This window comes from Rhinolophus hipposideros, assembly GCF_964194185.1.
Source record: "Rhinolophus hipposideros genome assembly, chromosome: X".
Taxonomy (NCBI): Eukaryota; Metazoa; Chordata; class Mammalia; order Chiroptera; family Rhinolophidae; genus Rhinolophus; species Rhinolophus hipposideros.
Window position 1 is genome coordinate 30,459,851 of NC_138046.1, and position 12,259 is coordinate 30,472,109.

Genomic DNA, 12,259 nt, shown 5'->3' on the forward strand with positions numbered 1-12,259 from the left:
CTCCAAAGAGGACATACAAATGGCCAATAGACACATAAAAAAATGTTCAACATCATTAATCATGAGAGAAATGCAAATCAAAACCACAATTAGATATCACCTCACACCAGTTAGAATGGTTATCATCAACAAGACAAATATTAACAATTGTTAGAGAGTCTTTGGAGAAAAAGGAACCCTCATACACTCTTGGTGGAAATGCAGATTGGTGCAGCCACTATGGAAGGCAGTGTGGAGGTTCCTCAAAAAATTGTGAATAGAAATACCATATGACCCAGCAATCCCTCTCCTGGGTATCTACCCAAAAAATCTGAAAACATTTATCCATAAAGACATATGTGCTCCAATGTTCATTGCAGCTTTATTTACAGTGGCCAAGACATGGAAACAACCAAAATATCTTTAGATAAATGATTGGATAAAGAAGATGTGATATATAGTGAATCTATATATATTGTGAAAATATATATATATATATATATATATATATATATATATATATATATATTCACAATGGAATACTATTCTTCCATATAAAAAGATAAAATAATGCCATTTGCTACAACGTAAATGGATCCTGAGATTATGCTAAGCTAAATAAATCAGACAGGAAAACTCGAGAACCATATGGTATATAAAACTGAAAACAACAAAGGAACAAGACAAACAAATGGAGAAACAAGAACTCATAGACACAGATAATAGTTTACTGGTTACCAGAGGGTAAGGGGGGAAGGGAGTGGTCGATGAGAATAAAAGGGATCCAATATAGGTGATGGAAAGAGAACAGACTCTGGGTGGTGAACACACAATGTGATATATAGATGATATATTACAGAATTGTACACCTGAAATCTATGTAACTTTGCTAACAATTGTCACCACAATAAACTTAATTAAAAAAGAAATTAAAACAAAAAAAATGCATTGCCATATGATCCCACAATCCGTCTCCTGGTATCTCCCCCTAAACTCTTAAAACATTTATCCTTAAAGATATATGTGCTACCATGTTCATTGCAGCATTATTTATGGTGGCCAAGACAGGGAAACAACCAAAGTGTTATTCAGTTGATGATTTAATAAAGAAGATGTGGTATATATACACAATGGAATATTACTCTGCAATAAGAAAAGACGAAATACTGCCATTTGCAACAACATTTGTGGACCTTCAGATTATTATGCTAAGTGAAATAATCAGACAGTAAAAGTTGAGAACCATATGAGTACACTCACATGTGGGATATAAAACTGAAGGAAAAACAAAGGGAAAAGACAAGCAATTTAAGAAACAAAATCTGATTGACACACACAACACTTTAGTGGTTAATGGAGGGTAAGGAGGGAGAGGGAATGGTAGAACATGGCAAAAGGTATCAAATATATGGTGATGGATGGAAAATTGGCTCTGGATGGTGAACACATAATGCAATATATAGACAATGTTATAGAATTGTACACTTGAACCTATATAGTTTTGTTGAGCACTGTCACTCCAATAAACTTTAATTAAACAACAACAACAACAAAAACATCACTCTGGCTGCAGTTTAGAAAACTGATTGGAGGAGGGCAAAAATGCTTGCAGTAAAACCAGTTAGGAGGCTTTTGCAATTGTCCAGTCAAGACGAAAGAGTGGCATCGGAAAGGGTGGTAGCATCCGAGATGGTGAGAATTGAATGGATTTGAAGATGGATATTGGTTCCAAAATTAAGGAAGCATTATACATCGAGGATAATTCTTAGGATTCTGGTCTGCATAGCTGAATGTTATGTGGTGCTATTCATTAAGATAGGAAACAATAACTGATCAGGTGCCTGGGAGTTGAAATCAAAATCTTGAGGTTATACATGCTGAATTTGAAATTAAAATGTTTTGATATATAAAATGTCAAATAGGAAGTTGGATGTGGAGATAAAAATATTTGAAGGCATTGGCATATATGGGGTAGATGTAGCTAGGTGTAAGTCGGTATCTAAGTTAGGGACAACAATACCTGGATATCTACATTCAGTTAGGACATTACAGAGCCTGGAACAGAATAAAGATAATGCAATGGGTATACATACAAATGCAGACAAGGTGTCACAATATCTTTAAAGACAGCCTTGCTTTGCATATGTATACAATATATCAAAAATGATTAAGTAATCCCATTTCTGAAGACAGATGTCTTTATACACGAGAATCTGCTTCAATCTATAAATCCTGTATTCCTAAAATGAAACAACTTCGTAAGCATAATTTCATTCATGTTTTCCTTTATGTACCTGCCTGATATTAAAGCATGATCTAAATACTTTTTTTCAGTAATTTCTGTTCAATTTAACTATTATCAACAACTGGCCAATACCCCAAATCTAAGAAATCTATTGTTCGTATAGGGGTGCATATTTACATTGACATCTATTAGCAGTAGGGACCCCAATCTGGCTAGCTCATAGAATGAAACCTTGCAGACTACCTCATGACAATTTACTAGAATACTATAAAGTTGTTTCAATAATACATTCTTCCCATATGGATATTTATCTACAGATTGGAAAGATAATAGAGACTGGTGAGCTGTATGTGAGTAGACAAGTAGCTCTATCTACAAATATTTTATCCGTGCATGTACTAGTTTTTAGTACTAGTAAGCATATGTTTCACTACAGTGGGCACTCAAAAGTCCCCACTACCATGGTTTCCAAGCTAAGTAAAGTTCAATAAAGCAAAGAAGGTTAAGCCATTAGGGTTAAGATAAATTTATTGAGTTTATAATCTTCGAGACACTGTTCTTAGTGATATACATGTATTAACTCATTTGATTGACAAAACAACCCCTGGGCATAGGTGTTGTTATTATCTGATGATTATAGATAGGGGAATAAATGCCAAGGGAGGGTGTTAACTGACCCAGTTCCAAGACCAGCAAATCGCAGAATTAGTATTCAAATCATGTTACGTGGCCCCAAAATTTACTCTCTTAACCACTACACCGCAGTGCCTCCCATAAAGCATAAACATCACTGAATCCACCCTTTCATTAAACAAAGCCAAGCTTGGGCTCCCACACATTCCTTTATCTTAGAGAAGATGGAGAAAGGGAGGGCCGAGAAGGGGTCATAGGGACAACATTGCCTCCTCCCCTATAGTTCTGTTTCTCTGTTTCTAGTAAAGAAATATTGTGTTACAGTTTTCCTTTGTTCCCCCACCTAGACAGCCCATACCTTTAGTAGTGCCTTTGTAGAGGTAAACAACCTGCTGTTCTAGCAGTTTCTGCATCAGGAAGTTTGGAGGAAGCATAATCTCATTTCTGAAGACAGATGTCTTTATACATGAGAATCTGCTTCAATCTATATATCTTGTATTTGTAAAACCAATGAACTTCATAGGCATAATTTCATTCACGTTTTCCTTTATGTACCTGCCTGATATTAAAGCATGATCTAAATACTTTTTTTTCAGTAATTTCTGTTCAATTTAACTATTATCAACAACTGGCCAATGCCCCAAATCTAAGAAAGCTATTGTTCGTATAGGGGTGCATATTTACATTGACATCTATTAGCAGTAGGGACACCAATCTGGCTAGTTCATAGAATGAAACCTTCCAGACTACCTCATGATAATTTACTAGCATACTATAAAGTTGCATCTGACAACAAACCTCCCATCTGACTACAAACCTGGCTCACAGCTGCTTATCTTAGGAGACTTGATAAGTTCACAGCTTGAAATGGTATAACTGTATTATAATTAGAGATTAAGAGAAAATTTATTCAATTTAATAATTCAAGAATAATTTGCCTGTGTCTGTTGTAAATAACAGGGAATCATTATCATACATTACTTTAAAACAAGCCTAATTAACTATATTTATTTTTTTATGTCTTATAGTTAATACTTGTTGATAAAGATAATGCAAGGGCTATACATACAATTGTAGTAGAAAAAGATGTCAAAAATATTTTTAAAGACAGCCTTGCTTTACATCTATATACAATATATAGGAAATTATTATATTTTTAAGACAGACATCTTTATACCTGAGGATCTGCTCCAATCTATAAATCCTGCATTTGTAAGATCTCTTTTTGTATAAAAGAATATGTAAAAGAAAACTTGAGGATTGAATACCTCAAAAAGACTGACCCACCAGTTTTACTATTACTGCCTTGCTCTTTCAGTGCCTTTGTCCTGAGACCATTTAAGTTTTGAAGCTAAAAATAGTAATATTTTCATAATTTGAATCATATTTAATAACCAAGCTTACATTTATGATACCACAGTGAGAAAACAAATCTTCTGCCTTAACTAATTTTAAATTGATAATCTGACTTGTTTATTGGCTAGACAGATCCTTTACTTCATTCATAGATTAGAATGGTGGACAGACAGACAGTTGAAAAACTTGATCAGTTGGCTGAAAAGACACATATACACATATAGATAGATAAATATATAGAGAGATAATAATGGAATGTAACTTGTTTGAAGTTATATACATATATATACATATATATATATATATATATATATATATATATATATATATATCCCTACAAATCAATTCCAATCCTTCACTTTTCCATTCAAATAATCTGATTTCAAAATATCTTCTAATTTTTGGATATTTCATTTTGTTTTCTATCCTTTGTTCTATGATTTTATCACTAGGACAATCACAAGTTTTATAAACCATTTAGTGCATCTCTAGAAATGTATGATGGTGTTTAGTAGTAGGAAACATTGCTTAATCCCTTGAGGGGTTTAGAGTCTGATGAAGAAAACAACATTTAAAGATATTAAGTAATTAGAGAACAGGATGAGGAAATGCACTGAAACCACCCATGTTAGCCTCCATTTAATGGACTGGAATCAGGTGTAGGGGAGATAGGTGAGGTTAATACAAATTAACTTGGTGGTATGTTGGTGGCAAAAAGCAGTAATGAATACAGAAATAGATTAATAATGACTGACAAGATGTTTACACTCATACACACAGTAGTCCTCACAGGTGATAAAGATACCTAATGGAGACCCTGAGGCTCAGAAGGCTATGTACACACTTGAAATTTTATTGTCATGCCATTGCAGTCACTGCTTTAGCAATAAATGTACTGTGTGAGATTGTCTATTATTAGCAGACATTGTGTTTTCCTAAAAATGGAAGCAATCAGATGAAAATACAGGTTCAAATTTGCAAGCTGATATACAAAAATGTAAATCTTTCAATACTACTTGGCTCTGATCTGGAAGTTTTACATCTTTAAGTGAAAAAGTCAACAAATTTGAAAGTGTGGACATAAATGAAATATGTTTCATGTATTTTATTCTAGGTGAAATTAACATACCTCATTTATCAATACAGAATAGTAATCTGACTGCAAATACATTATTATACATAAATATTGCATGTTTATATTATCAAAAAAGTGGCAAGTCATAATAGTAGGGTCATTTAAATGGGTGTTTCTACCAAAAAAGATGTAGCCATATATTATTTGTTCATAAATTTTAGTTAAAAAGAATTTGCATAAAAGAAATATATCTTAGAGATAATATTTTGCCTTTAAATATCATATACAGTGTATTATACATAATTTGCATTCAATATTTATTGATTCATTTTAGGAATTGTGGCTATCTTTCAACAGTGCACAGGACATAACACCTGTAAAATTTCCATGATAGAGATAGTTTACATGTTTTAAATAGACCAAAATAGGAAGAAAATGTATTTATTAAATAATAGAGAATAGTCGTTACTCTTAAAAGCTTTGGAGTCAGACTGGGATTCACAGCCTGACTTTACTGTCTTCTAGGTGTGTGACCATTGGGGAGTCATTATTCTTTCTAGGCCCCAGTTCCCTCATTTTAAAATATGGCTATAAAAAAAGAACCTACCTCACAAAGTTATTGTGAGGCTCACTCTACCTGGAATATTTTAAGTGTTATATACAGCCCTCCAGCTCATGACACAAATGGCTTTCAATAAATAATAAGCTATAAGAATTAGTTTCACAATAGAAATATATGTATATGTACACACACACACACACACACACACACACACACACAATCTAGCCAGCTAGCTTTCCCAAAATGTTCAGCCTATTTTGTTCTATCATAACGCTAAAAGTATGCTATTAAGTATTACTATATAATATCCAATTTTCTGAGGTAGAATTTTTTAAAAAAGGAAATCCTTATCGTAGATTAAGTTAAAGGAATTTGCAGTCAGTTATTCTCTAGTAATGCCAGTTTGAAGTTGTCAGCATTTTTCTTTTTTCATTGGCAGGTCGCTCCCTATCCACCCTCCTCTAGATATGGCATTAGGCATGGGGAGGAATGAGGGGGAGGAGAGGACACTGTGATGCAGCAGCTAGCTGGAGTTGTGGGAAGGATCCATCATTTTTCTGTTTGGAGTTTGTACATTTGAGGTGAAGTTGCAAAAAGGGCTGGGAGAAGTGGGAGGAAAGCAACAAAGTAATTCCCACACTCTCCCCTAACTGGTCACAAAAGTGAATTCTACATGCTATCATTCAGCAAACTCAGTTTTGCAGAGGAGGATTGGGGTGTACTGAGTTGCTATCAGCCACCAGCCACTTGTATCACTATACAATTGAGCATGCCTGGATGTGGGATTGCCTCTGAATTGTCTGCTCTGAAGCTGAAGAGCTGGATATGGACCACCCATATCCTGAGACTGGTAAAGCCTGCTCTGAACCCCTACAGTTCACCCCTATAGTTCTTCACTATCTGTGCCTATGGAAGTCCTGTGCATCCCTAGGGCTCTTCCCCAAAGCCCAAGATGGCCTCCCACTCATGACTGGGCTCAGTCCAGGTACGTGGAACTTATCCTGGGACTAACAATGGGGTTGGAACCTTCCCTCCCTGGAGCAGGGAAAGAGGTATCCCTTTCCTGGACCTCTTCCACTCACTCCACTGCCTAAGGGCTCTGATAACAACACTACTGAGGAACACCATTCTCTCACACCCCAGCCCCCAGCCCTATCCTCTAGGTCCCTGACCCCACCTCCGTCAGGGAAGTGAGGCTTAGGGAAGTACATTTGGAACATACCCCTCAGAGATACTGGTGCAGGAGTTCAGGGACTTCAGGAAAAAAAATAACTGGTTGAAAAACATTGGTTGAAAATTTATAACAGACACCAATAGAAGGGCTGAGACCAGAGGGGCTGCAGAGCAGACCTAAGGGGGAGGGTCTTCCTGCCTCTGCTAAACACCCTCATTACCCATCTATATCAAGTTCACTAATTGCAGCAAAGGGTCTCCCAGGATTGCACCAAATGCACATTTGTTGTTTCGACAGACAATTGCCATGTTTCCCTCAAAATAAGACCTAGCCGGACAATCAGCTGTAATGCATCTTTTGGAGCAAAAATTAATGTAAGACCTGATCTTATTTTACTATAATATATAAGACCAGGTCTTACATAATGTAATATAATATAATATAATATAATATAATATAATATAATATAATATAATATAATATAATATATTATATAATACCGTGTCTTATATTAATTTTTGCTCCAAAAGATGCATTAGAGCTGGGTCTTATTTTTGGGAAACAGGCAGGTGTCATATCTCCTTCTAGCCTAATTTTTTTTTTTACATTTTAACTTTCAGATTATACACCTAAATAGAGGTTTTAAGAAGGCTTGTTGGTTGCTGTCATGGGGTAGTGAAACTCCCAGAGTAGGCTATCAGGGGTCCTGAGCAGGCATACTAGGATGTGTCCACGTGGAGACTGCTGGGGACCCTGGAGCGCTGGCCCCAGGTTCGTCTCCCAAGGCTGGCTTCATCCCCCATCTCCAGCACCCCTCCGACCCCTCCCAGCTTGGCGTGTGCTACCCCGCACCCCACCCAGTTACCCGCCAGCTCCTTCCGCTGCCTCCGCCCCCTCCCATTCGGCCTCCCACGTGGACCTCGTACCTCACCTACTGTGCTCGGACTCCGCCGCCGGCCTCACTTCCCGCCCTAGCCTAGATCCGCGCAGCCGCCCTCGCCACCACGGCACTCCACTCTCTCCGGCCGGTGTTCCAACTCCGCCCCGCCGCCCTAGTGTCCTTTCAGCCACCACCGCGCCTCGGACTCGGTAGGCTCCGCGCCCGGCGTTCTCCCCCGCCTACTGGCCCTTGAGAGCCTGCGCTCCCGGCTGACTCTGGGACGCCGCACTCCCGGCTGCTGCCACGGCCAGCACGGGTGCCACGCGCCGCCACCGCCGCTGCCGAGCCGCCACCACTCTCTCGCCGCCCACCATGGCCCCGCAGCAAACAGGTAGCAGGAAGCGGAAAGCACCCGCCATCGAGGCGGCAGCCGCGAGCTCGTCGTTGAAGGGCGCGGGGGCGGCGGTGGACCGCGAGGGCCCGCTGCTGCCCAAGAAGCAGAAGCGGCCATCAACGCGGCGCTCGCTGCTGCACTACTTGAAGGGCCGCGAAGTGGGCGCGCGGGGGTGCGCGGGGCTTCCCGGCTTCGAGGGCAAGCTGCGCGGCTACGCGGTGCAGAAGCTGCCCGAGCTGCTGCGCGAGCGGGAGCTGGACCTAGGCACCCTCAACAAGGTGTTCGCTTCGCAGTGGCTGAACGCCAGGCAGGTGGTGTGCGGCACTAAGTGCAACACACTGTTTGTAGTGGACGTGCAGTCGGGCCAGATCACGCGCATCCCTATGCTGCGGGACCGAGGAGCAGGACTGGCCCGGGCCCAGCCGAGCTGTGGTATCCACGCCATTGAACTGAATCCCTCCCAGACGTTTCTGGCCACCGGGGGCGAGAACCCCAACAGCCTGGCTGTCTACCAGCTACCCACCCTGGACCCTGTGTGCCTGGGTGACCGCCAGGGCCATAAGGACTGGATCTTCGCCATCGCTTGGATGAGTGACACAGTGGTGGTGAGCGGTTCCCGTGACGGCACTGTGGCGCTATGGAGGATGGATCCCGACACATTCAGTGGCAGCATCGCCTGGCACAACGACGCAGGGCTCCCGGTGTATGCCCACATCCGTCCAAGGGACGTGGAGACCATCCCCAGGGCTAGCACCAACCCCAGTAACCGCAAGGTGCGGGCCCTGGCCTTCAATCGCAAGAACCAGGAGCTAGGAGCAGTGTCCCTAGATGGCTATTTCCACCTGTGGAAAGCCCGGAGCACCCTGTCTAGGCTGCTATCCATCAGGCTGCCCTACTGCCGGGAGAACGTGTGCCTGACCTATTGTGACGAGTTGTCCCTGTACGCGGTGGGCTCCCAGTCCCATGTCTCTTTCCTGGATCCCCGCCAGCGCCAGCAGAACATCCGACCCCTGTGCTCCAGAGAGGGTGGCACCGGCGTGCGCTCCCTGAGCTTCTACCAGCACATCGTCACGGTGGGCACTGGCCATGGCTCCCTGCTCTTCTATGATATCCGCGCCCAGAAGTTCCTGGAGGAGAGGGCCTCGACCAGCCTGGATTGTTCTCTTCCGGGCCCTGCAGGGAAGAAACTCAAGCTCACCTGTGGCAGAGGCTGGCTCAACCACAATGATCTGTGGGTGAACTACTTCGGTGGCATGGATGAGTTCCCCAATGCGCTTTACACTCACTGCTACAACTGGCCTGAGATGAAGCTCTTTGTGGCTGGGGGGCCTCTGCCTTCAGGCCTCCACGGGAACTACGCAGGCCTCTGGAGCTAAGGATGGCCACAGTGTTCTCTAAGTGCCCAGATTTTCCTTCTAGTCCCTCTCACTCTCCACACCTTCACACTGTTTGTGCTTTTAACTCTGTATGGAGTTTATCCTCTGGGTGGAAAGTGTCCAGCTTACCTATACTTAATGATTAGGCTGACAGAGAGAAAGCAAAAGTGGTCTTTGGGGCAATCAAAACTTATCTTTAAGGTTTTTCTGCACCTCTCCCAACACCACCATCTTTTTTGCCTTCTTGTACAAAGAATTTTGGCTAATCCTTAATTGTGTTCTCTGAGTGATTCACATATGCTCTTTCTCTGGGCTGGTGCAGTTATAGTTATTATTACAATTCAGTACTTTTGTTTTACCAATATTTCAACAGTATGTTCAGGTCTATTACACATTTCTGATGTATGTTATTTTTGGAAAATGTGTGCTAAAAAGTGTCTTTTGAGCTGGTCTGAGGAATGACCCATCATATAACAGAGCAGGTTGATAGCCCTCCTCCAATTAGAAAATTAATTTCATGTTCTCTAGATTGCCACCATTTGGGCTTGTTTCATTTGGATGTTAGAAACTCAGTGTTTGTTGTTTGCATATTGTTGTTGCATAAAATACTTAAAAAATATGTTCTTTTAGTTAAGAAATCTTACAATGGTATTCATTCTATTAACCACAGTTTTGATTATTCAATAGAAATAAAGCATCAATACCCCCATTCTTCTTCTTTAAAGATGCCATATCATGGCCTGCTGTCTTGGGTAGTACTTAAGCCACAGATTTTCAGAGCTAATCAAAACTGGCCTATATATGTCAGGACAATCAGGGAAGTTCTTTCTGGGGTAAATATCTTTCAAGTTCAGGTAACATTATCCATGCAGTCATTTACAGAGGAAGGTCAGCTGTTGTACTCAATATAGGTGTTGAGGACAATTTTTTTATTGTATACATGGATAATCCTTTTATCTGGATTGAGTTGCAGAAAACAATAAACATGCTCAGCATTTTAGCAATTAAGTGCTAGGCTTAAGTTTTTGAATGCTTAAATATACATTTTATTTCTTCTTAATTGTCCGTCTACAAATATATTTATCAAAATCAAAATCTTCTAGGAGAGAAAGTGAAGCTGAAACATCACCTATGCATACATAACTTTGTACATTTGTTTTTGAAAATCAAACTGATGCTACTAACATGGGTTAAAAGATTAATATCTTGACTACTGTATTAAATGTACTTGCTATAGGTTGGGACAGTTAGGTGTCTTGTGTTTTTAAGATGATTTAACAGTTTTTCATTTACATAAAAGTAAATGTGCTTACAACTACCTACTCACATATACTGTATATTTGTGTATGTGTGTATGTTACTTCCTATGTGAGGAAAAGCATAGGTATATACAATTTTTATGTAGATATTTCTAATATTTTAAACTACAGCTCCCAAGACCTCTCACTTGGTCTTTATTTTTGTTTCTTTTTTGTATTTTAACTTAAGTAATACATGCACATGATCAAGACAATTATACTTTATGAAAGGTATGTAGTGAAAAGTAAGTCTCAGAGCCCTGGATCCCTGATCTTCTTCTGCCCATAGATCACAAGCAATACATTAGTGTGTGTGACTATTTAGAGATAGTCTGTACATATACAAGTGTATGTGTATGTGTGTATGCAATTGTTGTGCAAATTATAGCACATGCTGCACATATCTGTGCCTTTTTGTCACAACATATTAGAGATTATTTCTTATACATAACTACCTAATTCATCTTAATTGTGTAGTAGTCCCCTGTATCTTTGGAACATATTTTATTTATTTGCTACATCTTTGTTGAGCATTTATATTGGTTCTTATTTTCTGCTACTATAAACTACTCCACAGAGATTATTTAGGTGCATGCATCTTTGTGCACATGTGTAAGTATGACTGCAGAATAAATTCCAAAAATGGAATCACTGGGTCAATTTTATATGTAATAGCCATTGCCAATTACCCTTCAAAGAGGTCCTACCAACTTAATATCTCATAAATAATGTATGCACGCTTGCTTAACCACACACTTGCCAACAATATGTCATCAAATTCTGTGCTCTTTGCCGATCAAATATCCACTTGATCTTGATACTTTCTAAGGCCCTATGGCTGAGTTAATTAGATTTGTGGTCAAACTACCAAGTAGGTTCTGAAACAAAGATCAAGAATATGAAGAAATGAGGGTAAGCAATAAAAATACTGTCCAGCTAGAGCCAGAGAACACCACAATAAGGGGCTCACATATCTGGAGATGCATTACAAAGGACTGCATTCCTTAGATACTTAGCTAGACCTAGTAGACTTTCCTGGTTTATTACACCCTGGAGTCATTTGTATTCAATGCATCAGATGTCAGTGAAGAAAATCCAAGATGATGAGAGACTGAACTATTTGAGGTGAGTGTGGAGAAGGAGGAAGTTGTTAGAAAAATTAGGGGAAAATGTACAATCAGTATTTGGTAGTTCATGTGAAGGGTAAAGAAAGCCAAAGAATTTAGGTGGACTCTAATGTTCTGGCTTGAATGTAAATTAATACTGAGAGCAAGTGACCATAGGGAA

General features: G+C 39.9%; 1 protein-coding gene across 1 annotated transcript; it reads left to right on the top strand.

Annotated features, from left to right (window-relative positions):
* The first annotated feature begins 8,168 nt into the window (after positions 1 to 8,168).
* DCAF12L2 (DDB1 and CUL4 associated factor 12 like 2) lies at positions 8,169 to 11,449 on the top strand. The gene has a single exon (XM_081043413.1). The coding sequence runs from the start codon at positions 8,277 to 8,279 to the stop codon at positions 9,672 to 9,674; it is 1,398 nt and encodes a 465-aa protein (XP_080899539.1). The 5' UTR covers positions 8,169 to 8,276; the 3' UTR covers positions 9,675 to 11,449.
* Positions 11,450 to 12,259: the final 810 nt, after the last annotated feature.

What these genes read in the sequence shown, in the direction of transcription:
- DCAF12L2 (XM_081043413.1), top strand. Translation starts at nt 8,277, where the DNA reads ATGGCCCCGCAGCAAACAGGTAGCAGGAAGCGGAAAGCACCCGCCATC.